Source organism: Geotrypetes seraphini, chromosome 16, assembly GCF_902459505.1.
Source record: "Geotrypetes seraphini chromosome 16, aGeoSer1.1, whole genome shotgun sequence".
Lineage (NCBI taxonomy): Eukaryota > Metazoa > Chordata > Amphibia > Gymnophiona > Dermophiidae > Geotrypetes > Geotrypetes seraphini.
The window spans coordinates 49,847,208-49,856,413 of record NC_047099.1 but is presented as its reverse complement, the minus strand read 5'-3'; the positions used below and the strand labels follow the sequence as shown (position 1 = coordinate 49,856,413).

At 41.8% G+C, this 9,206-nt stretch overlaps 1 protein-coding gene across 5 annotated transcripts; it reads right to left on the bottom strand.

Annotated features, from left to right (window-relative positions):
* Positions 1 to 557: 557 nt before the first annotated feature.
* On the bottom strand, positions 558 to 9,131 carry C16H19orf38 (chromosome 16 C19orf38 homolog). Of its 5 annotated transcripts, none has more exons than XM_033924957.1 (7): positions 9,021 to 9,131; positions 6,428 to 6,484; positions 6,228 to 6,320; positions 4,499 to 4,526; positions 3,880 to 3,926; positions 3,685 to 3,722; positions 558 to 1,402 (listed from the first exon to the last, which is right to left on the bottom strand). In XM_033924957.1, the coding sequence occupies exons 1-7, from the start codon at positions 9,106 to 9,108 to the stop codon at positions 1,319 to 1,321; spliced, it is 435 nt and encodes a 144-aa protein (XP_033780848.1). In that variant the 5' UTR covers positions 9,109 to 9,131; the 3' UTR covers positions 558 to 1,318. The 5 variants fall into 5 exon arrangements, with proteins under 5 accessions (XP_033780848.1, XP_033780849.1, XP_033780850.1 ...); XM_033924958.1 differs by having other exon boundaries at positions 3,895 to 3,926; XM_033924959.1 differs by lacking the exon at positions 9,021 to 9,131 and adding an exon at positions 6,733 to 7,526.
* Positions 9,132 to 9,206: the final 75 nt, after the last annotated feature.

Genomic DNA, 9,206 nt, shown 5'->3' with positions numbered 1-9,206 from the left:
TGATTGAACGCTAAAGGAAAGGGTGGGTGGGAAGGGAATAAATTTATTTATTTGATGTTATACTAGAAAGAAATTCAAGTGATGTATTTAATTTTAAATGTTTTATTATTTGTACACTTGTTGTAAGATTAAAAAATGAATAAAGAATTAAAAAAACAAAAATGAAAAACATTAGATTCTGGTGGAGGAAACCACCATTCTAGGATTTAAGGGAAAATTGGACGCACATCTTCTTGCAGAAGACATTGAGGGATACGAGTGACATTGTATTCGCCAGGGTGTGCCTGGCTGAGCCTCCGCGTGTGCGGATCACCGGACTAGATGGACCCCGGGTCTGATCCGGTGCAGGCATTTCTTATGTTCTTATATTTGTCTAATAATACACAATCCTATTTTATGTGTATTCTTTATTGAATTGCAGCTCAAGTTTCAGTTATGATATTATCTTGTATCTATTCTTTATGTTATTTTATTCAGGTTGCTTCATTTTATTTTGACACTGTTAACCTAAATTAAAATTTTCAATACAAATATTTGGAACATAAATTTTTTTTAAATTCTTTATTCATTTTTAAAACATATACAATAAGTGAAATACAGAATAAATTAATCATTTTACAATATAGACAAAAAAATTAAATGGAATGTTACTGGTACAATGTTATTATAACAGAGAAAAAGTAAAGATCAGATAAATGTGATATAACTAAGGAAAAGGCACCAACTGTTATTTGTTTATTTTGTAAAATTTGTTCCCACCTTATCATTGATCACTCAAGGTACCAGTTCAGGTACCTGGAAGACTTACAAATCTTTGTGACTCAGGCAATAGAAGGTGTAGTACCTTGACCAAGAGCCATCAGCCCACTTCTCAAGCCACTAAACTACTTTTTCATATAGACCTAGGTGTCACATGCAAGATTAGATTTAATTTTAAATGTTATTATTATTTGTACACTTGTTGTAAGATTAAAAAATGAATAAAGAATTAAAAAAAAAAAAATCTGTCTTTTATCATCACAATTTTATGACATTCATACACAGGAATTAAACCAGAACATATCGTGGTACTTCTGCTTGTGAGTGAAGGCAGGGGTGGCATGCAAGCACCCAGGAAACAAGGACGTGTTCCATGCAACTCCTTTTGCTACCTCTTAGGAAGAAATCATCCCAGAATAAGAAGGGTCTAAAGCACTTTCAGCAAACTGCCTTCAGGCTGTCCAATGGCACGGAAGATGGAGGTCAAGGGTCATTCCTTTTACCTACTGCTCCAAACCACTGATGACAAGAAATGTCAGGAGGTTGTCCCACGCTTATGCTAAGATCTGAATGTGCTGAACTGGAGACTGGAGACAGAAAGAGGTCCCGAAGAAGCTTGAGGGTCAGAACTTGGCTTCTGGCTCTGGTCCCACAGGTTAGTTTTTTCCCCCCAAGAGAACAGAAATAAAGGGAGAAAGACAAAGACCATGAGTGTGTCTGGCGATACCACAGCAGCACAGAGTCCTACTTCTGTACACATGCTCTAGAAGGACTCAGAGCAGCAGAGCTTGATTACTTGTGAAGACCTGTACATCAGGTTCAGGCAGAGCTCAGAAAAACTCTTTTGGGCCACAGCATTTATCTGTTTTATTTATTTATAACATTTTTAATCTGCCTTTATCCAAGGCAGCTTACAAATTTCTATACACCATAAAATTACGAAATAAAAAGACATACATCTGAGTTACAATAGTCTGTCTGCAGAGCCACACTATGACTGTGTTCAAACTGTTCTTAAGTACCATCATTCTTCAATTTAATCAACTATCTTTCTATGACCTTTCGTAGCCCATGTTGCTGTCCACTTTCTATGATCTGGACACCCTTTCAATGCCATTCAGAATGATTTTTAAAAGCTAACTATTGTACAGTACTCGTGTACCTAAATACTGCTATACTGGGACAGAATGAAAGTCCATCAAGACCAGTATCTGGTTCCCAACAGTAGCCAATCTAGGTCACAAGTGCCTGAACTTACCAGTAGATATTGAGGGGTATTTTCGAAATAGCATCTAAGTACCAAAAATCAAGTAGGAAAAATGTTCATTTTCAAAACCACAAAATGTCTGTCTAACTTTTTTTTTTTTAAATGGACATTTCTAGACGTGTTCTTCCTTAGTGTGTCTATCTTTTTGGGCCATTTTTGAAAAACAAAACTTCCATTGGGATGTAGGAGGGGCCAGCAGTTTTAGTAAACCAGCCATGTAGACATTCCAGCAGAGCACCGCAGTGAACTTTATGGTAACATAGTAACATAGTAGATGACGGCAGATAAAGACCCGAATGGTCCATCCAGTCTGCCCAACCTGATTCAATTTAAATTTTTTTTTCTTCTTAGCTATTTCTGGGCAAGAATCCAAAGCTTTACCCGGTACTGTGCTTGGGTTCCAACTGCCGAAAACTCTGTTAAGACTTACTCCAGCCCATCTACACCCTCCCAGCCATTGAAGCCTTCCCCAGCCCATCCTCCCCCAAACAGCCATACACAGACACAGACCGTGCAAGTCTGCCCAGTACCGGCCTTAGTTCTATATTTAATCTTATTTTCTGATTCTAGATCCTCTGTGTTCATCCCACACTTCTTTGAACTCGGTCACAGTTTTACTCTCCACCACCTCTCTCGGAAGCACATTCCAGGCATCCACCACCCTCTCTGTAAAGTAGAATTTCCTAACATTGCTCTTGAATCTACCACCCCTCAACCTCAAATTATGTCCTCTGGTTTTACCATTTTCCTTTCTCTGAAAAGATTTTGTTCTACGTTAATACCCTTCAAGTATTTGAACGTCTGAATCATATCTCCCCTGTCTCTCCTTTCCTCTAGGGTATACATATTCAGGGCTTCCAGTCTCTCCTCATACGTCTTCTGGCGCAAGCCTCCTATCATTTTCATCGCCCTCCTCTGGACCGCCTCAAGTCTTCTTACGTCCTTCGCCAGATACGGTCTCCAAAATTGAACACAATACTCCAAGTGGGGCCTTACCAATGACTTGTAGTATTGTTAGACCTACGTATTTCTTCGGTTTGGACTTTGAACACCTTCTCTGACACTACACGGAACCCGCTTCTTGGGCTGGGATATCAATGTTGTGACAACTGTTTATGGAAAGCATTTTCTGCTTGGTTATGAATCACTACAGCCACAAAGCTTTTTAAATTAATGGTGGTGCACTGAATTATCTGTTTACATTAAGGTATAGGCAATGCCGCTATTTTTTTTTCAATAGCCTAATTATGTAGTTTTGGTGGAGGGTCATTTGGATTTTGTTTGATTTTTTTGTAAAATGCTCTGAAAAATCATTCAGTGGCATGCTGCAGGCCAGGCTTTGTCATTTGTGAATGTAGTATGGATGGTAGAATGTTTTCATGTTTTGAGGGGTTGAATCTCTTGCCTGAATACAGTGGTTAATAATGACATGTAAATTTCATATTGGTTTAAATGGAATATAGATTTGCATTTCGTGCAATTTTGGGTTATGGTAGGTTCTTGTCAAGCCTGTAAATAAGTCATAAAAACAGCATCACTTTTTTTCTCCCCTTTGGAAGCTACGGGAGATACATTTTCAGACTTCACCCCCAGAAGTGGCTGTAGGTTGTTACTGAGAAGCTTTCAAACTACACAACACTGAATATAATTACACTTACCGTGGGATCAGCAAAGACCACATTATCAAAGGTCAAATCTGTAAGGGAAGGAGAGACAGGTAAATGCTGCCACAGTTTCTGTGACCCCAGGAAGGGGCTGAAGAGGTCTCAGAGGCAAATTCATTTCACTATTAGGTAGTTTAAATGTTTTACAGATTTCACATCACAGAGGCAGTTGTAGAGCTGTATACAAACCTATGGGATAAGTACTTGTGTTTTGTGTCCAGCAGGATTCTTTCTCCCTGAAACATGACAAAGAATATCAGTTAGGACTAGGGAGATCACTGAATCCTCAATCCGAAAGGTGACAGGCTCTGTATCCCTGTGTCCATCCCCCAAACCCTCCTGTCCTATAGGTGACAGGCTCTGTATCCCTGTGTCCATCCCCCGAATCCTCCTGTCCTATAGGTGACAAGCTCTGTATCCTTGTGTCCATCCCCTGAACCCTCCTGTCTTATAGGTGACAGGGTCTGTATCCCTGTGTCCATACCCCAAACCCTCCTGTCCTATAGGTGACAGGCTCTGTATCCTTGTGTCCATCCCCTGAACCCTCCTGTCTTATAGGTGACAGGGTCTGTATCCCTGTGTCCATACCCCAAACCCTCCTGTCCTATAGGTGACAGGATCTGTATCCCCGTACCCACTTCTCATCCTAAATCCAATAAATCTGTTTCCAATTCCCCTTTTATTTCTAAGCGGAGTAACATATACCACAATCCTCACAGGTCCCTTCTGAAAGACAAATGTCCCTCTACATATGAGGCTGTTTTCAGATACTTTCTCCATAGCTCGCAGATGCTTTGCTGATTCTCACCTTTTCTTCTGTCTCCTTGAGGCCTTAACTAGCAGCAAGCAATATATATACCGTACATATAGAAAAAGAAAGAAAGAAAGAAAAGAAAAACAAACAAACCATCATCCAACCATCCAGCCCCTAGAATTCACATCACAAAACCTCCCCAAACCAAACCACTACTGACTGGCAGAGCAAGAGAAGCACCAGGCAAAGCGGGCTTCCCGCCTAGGGAAACAATATTTGAAACGCTGCATTAAAATCATCATGTTTAATGTTTGAATTCTTCTGTCTATCCTCCCTTTCAAGGTAAGAAGGAAGGTTGAAAAGTGCTCTGGGAGTAGAAGCATCGGAACCACTCACAGCGGTGTGTTTTTTTCCCCCCCTCCTTTTGTTTCAGGGAGCTTTGAAGGCTGTGTGTGTGTGTGGGGGGGGGGGGCTAATTTTGTTTAAAGCCTTTTCTGTTTTGCTTAATGCTATTTTCATTTAAAAAATGGCAAAAACATAACAGAAAAATGTTCTATTTGTTTAATTTTGAAACAAAATAGAGCAAGCTTGTTTCATTGTTTCAAAATAAATGCATATCTCTGGAAAGTACAAGTATCCATTCATATGCTACCATGGCACTATTAAAAAAAAAAAAAAAAAAAAGCAAAGGAAATAAGGTGATACCGTTTTTATTAGTCTAACTCAATGCATTTTTTTAGGATGAGCTTTTGAAGGTAACCCGTCTTTTTCAGATCAGAAAAAAAGCAAATGTTAACAGGAAAAAATTAAAGCTTCTCCTAGGACAAGCAGGATGAGTCAGCCACATATGGGTGTTGTCCCAACAGCTCCCAATTTGCGGATAAGCTCTCCAATAGCTCAGAGAGATTTTATTATTATTTTTTTTTTTCTCTGAGCACCTGCAGTGCCCGGGCCCCACTGGGCATGCCCGAGCCCTACCCATTTCCCCCTGCTTCCCCCTAATCCCCAGTCTTTAGTTTCCGCCCGTTCCCATCGGTCGGATTTTCTACAGCTCTCCTTTACAACTTTTCTACTCATCACCTTGAAGATGCCTGAATCATCTAAAGAAACAACTGGGATGCAGGAGGAGGATGAACACACTGGATCCTCATGAATTGTGCGCCCACGGATTGGATCCGGCGCTCAAGGTTTCCGTGTTGCTTGCATTGTGCGCACATGTCACCATGTGCACGCAAGCTAAGAAAGAGGGCACTGAGAGACTTCATGAAGAGAAGTGAGGCCCGAGAATCTTCCTCCAGCAGCCATCCTCATCAGAATGCAGCAGCGGGGGATCTTGGGGGATAGGAAGAGGGAGGGGTGGGGGATGGGGGAAGGAGAGAGAAAGGTGGCAGAGCAGTTTTAAATGTCTTTATGGTGGGCAAGAAAGCCCAGATCTCTGTTAAGTCCTGTCTGGTAGGTGTCATAGTATTTGATCATTTTGATTTCAAAGGTTTTACGTTCTTGGGTTGTTTTAAAGTTTCCTTTTAGTAACAGAAATCTGGGCTTTCTTTCCCGCTATACCGCTCTGCCACTTTTCTGTCTCCTGCCCACCCCTCCCCTTCCTGTCATTGAAATGCTTTCATGTTTTCTGTATATATACTGATATTTGTCAACATTTGCTTATTTCTGATCTGAAGAAGAAGGGTTACCTTGGAACGTGGACTAATACGGCCACCGCACCATGTCACTCAATATGATATCATTCAATTTTTACTATGAAATTGACAGTCAGGGCTCCCAGTACCTCGTCTGATAGCCAGAACCACTATGACCAGGGACAGAAGCAGAAGCAGACCAGTGGTGCTGCCCACCGATACCGGCACGAGCCAAGCGTGATCTGAAATGCAGGGTCAAGAGAGAAATAAGGAACCGTTTGCTGCAGGAATTTCCAACTTCAACCCCCACCCCCCCAGCCCAAAATGGCTTATCTATTTGGGTCATTACCTGGGGGAGGAACAGACATAGGGGGCAAAGCGGAGTAGTTTGTGGTCTGGGTATGCTCTGAAATAAACAAAAGAAAGCTACATTTTAGTGTCTGACTTCTCGTTGCTAAATCAGATCTGGAAACATCACACTGGATTGGGAAGGAATAATTCAGTGGGCTTTTTGCAAGGCTGATAACAATGAGTGCTGCAGAGATACAGGACGGAAGGAGGCCCTGCCTAGTCCATCACAGCATTTTCAGATTCATGTAGAATGTCTTGGATAACTCACTAACAGCTACATAACAAGGGAAGGAATAACCTTACCAAGCAGGAGGTCAATAGTTACTGGGGGCATTGTTCAGGGTTTCCACAACTGCATGCACGCAGACGGCGAGAAGGAGAGCATATATCTGTATACAGCCAGAGCAGAAAAAGAGAAATAGGTTTACCCACAGAGGTTCTGCATGCTGTCAAGGAAGTTACTCATCAGAATTTCATCATTGTCAATTCCCCCCCCCTCCCCTCTTTTGAGAGAAACACCAATGGACCGCACTTTTAGCAAGTCCTGAATGCTTGACTCTGACTCCAGATATAGAAAAAACACAACACTCCATTCAAACACCCTCCAATCAAACAAGTTAAATGGAAAAACTAAACGATGGCCTCCTAGCCACTCAAGCAGCAAAACTAGATAACCAAATCTCCAGTCTTCTGATAACTACCCCAGACTACAAGATGTTCAGAAAAGAAATAAAAACTATACTCTTCAAGAAATCCCTGAAAAAGTCTTAACACCACGAATACCTCCCTCTTCCCATCTTCTTCCTGACTCACCAATACTACTTGAACTTCTCTTTACCTTCACTAGAAATGACCAATGATCTTTTGCAACCCACCATCTATAACTCTTTTGTAATCCGCCTTGAACTGCAAGGTAGTGGCGGAATAGAAATCTATAATGTAATGTAATGTAATGTTTCTGGGTCGAGGAAGATGCAAAACTTAAATTGTGAGTCCTCTAGGGTCAGAGAAAGTGCCTGCATATACTTAATAAAAGTAAACATAAGAACATAAGAAATGGCTTTGCCGGATCAGACCCTAGGTCCATCCAGTCCGGCGACCCGCACTCGCGGAGGCCAAGCCAGGAGTTCCCTATTGAGAAACCTTGTTTACTCGTATCCCTCAATGTGATTTGCGAGAAGGTGTGCATCCAACTTGCCCTTGATCCCGGAATGGTGGTCTCCATCACGACCTCCTCCGGGAGTGCGTTCCAAGCGTCCACCACTCGTTGTGCGAAGCAGAATTTCCTGATATTTGTCCTGGGCCTGGTGCCCCTCAGCTTCAATCCATGACCTCTTGTCCGAGTCACATTGGACAATGTGGATAACGATGTTTCTTGCTCTATTTTGTTGAATCCTTTTAATATTTTAAAAGTCTCTATCATGCCCCCTCGCAGTCTTCTCTTCTCGAGGGTGAACAATCCCAGTTTTCCGAGGCGTTCTTTGTAGCTCTGGTTGTACCACAGAAAGGCAGTATTTCAAATCCCATTAGCTCTTACCTTCTTCCATTCACTGCCTCAGATGTGTGCTTGCAGCTCTTTCTATGACACATGGTCCAGCAGAATTTCTAGGGGCGAGGGTTGAAAGTTAAGCAAAAAAACCCATCAAGTTGCGTAAAGACTTAATGCATCTTTAATGTGTGGTAAGGGAATTAGTGCATGCTATATTCTAAATCCCATTTTATACCTATGGGCTTTACCCCCCCCCCCCTTCACAAAGCCGTGCTAGCAGTTTTAGCACCGGCTGCTATGGTAACAGCTCCGAAGCTCATAGAATTCCTATGAGCATCTGACCTGTTACCGCCACAGCCAGCGCTAAAAACGCTAGCGTAGCTTTGTAAAGGACGGGGTAAATGTTTAACACGCAACAATTCCCTTAACATGCATTAAGGGACATTAAACCTTGATGCTGCTTGGTGAATTGCTCCCATAATATTGAACAAAACAAACATCAAATGTAAGAAAAAGGAGATGAATGAGTGATTAGATCAATGCAAATAAAGAAATAAGAGAAGATGGTTCTTAGATTGCGATTCAAATAAGAACATAAGAATAGCCATACTAGGTGAGACCAATGGTCCATTTAGCCCAGTATCCTACGGCCCTGGTTCCATTCCCTTTACTATGTTGGCAACTCTTTGAGTCATTTCTAATTCCACTATATATTTTTGAGATATGGTGACCCGAATTGAACACAATCTTCAAGGTGACATCACATCATTGAGCGATCTCGAGGCATTATATAATATTCTTAGCTTTATTTACTATCTTGATAAGTTACTTAGCATGCCAATTTCACATATATTGCTAATGCTAAGGTAACAGCAGAAGTTGCAAGAGAGGGATACAAGAGACCATGTAGTGAAGTTATGTAGAGAGAAGTCAGGGGCAATTAATTAGTTGGGGGTGGAGGAGGTGTCCTGGTCCCTAGTTGTCACATTTTTGGTCTGGTAGCAGGGCACATCTTTTTCTTGCTGTAACTGCCCCCCCCCCCCCCAACTGAGGAAGAAAAATGTACACAGTGTCATGGTACTGTATTTTACAAAAGGCTCACTGAAGGTTAAATAAAGGCGTTGTTTGCACCACCGGTGTAAAGTTATCCTGGGTATTAAATCTCCCCCCCCCCCCAACTTTAGTTCCATAGCATTGTGTTAACCAGTCAGGCACTGCTTCAGGCTACTCAAAAGGGGAGGGTGCCGGGAGCGATGTCCGAAGAGCAAGATCGGGGCTTGCAATCCAG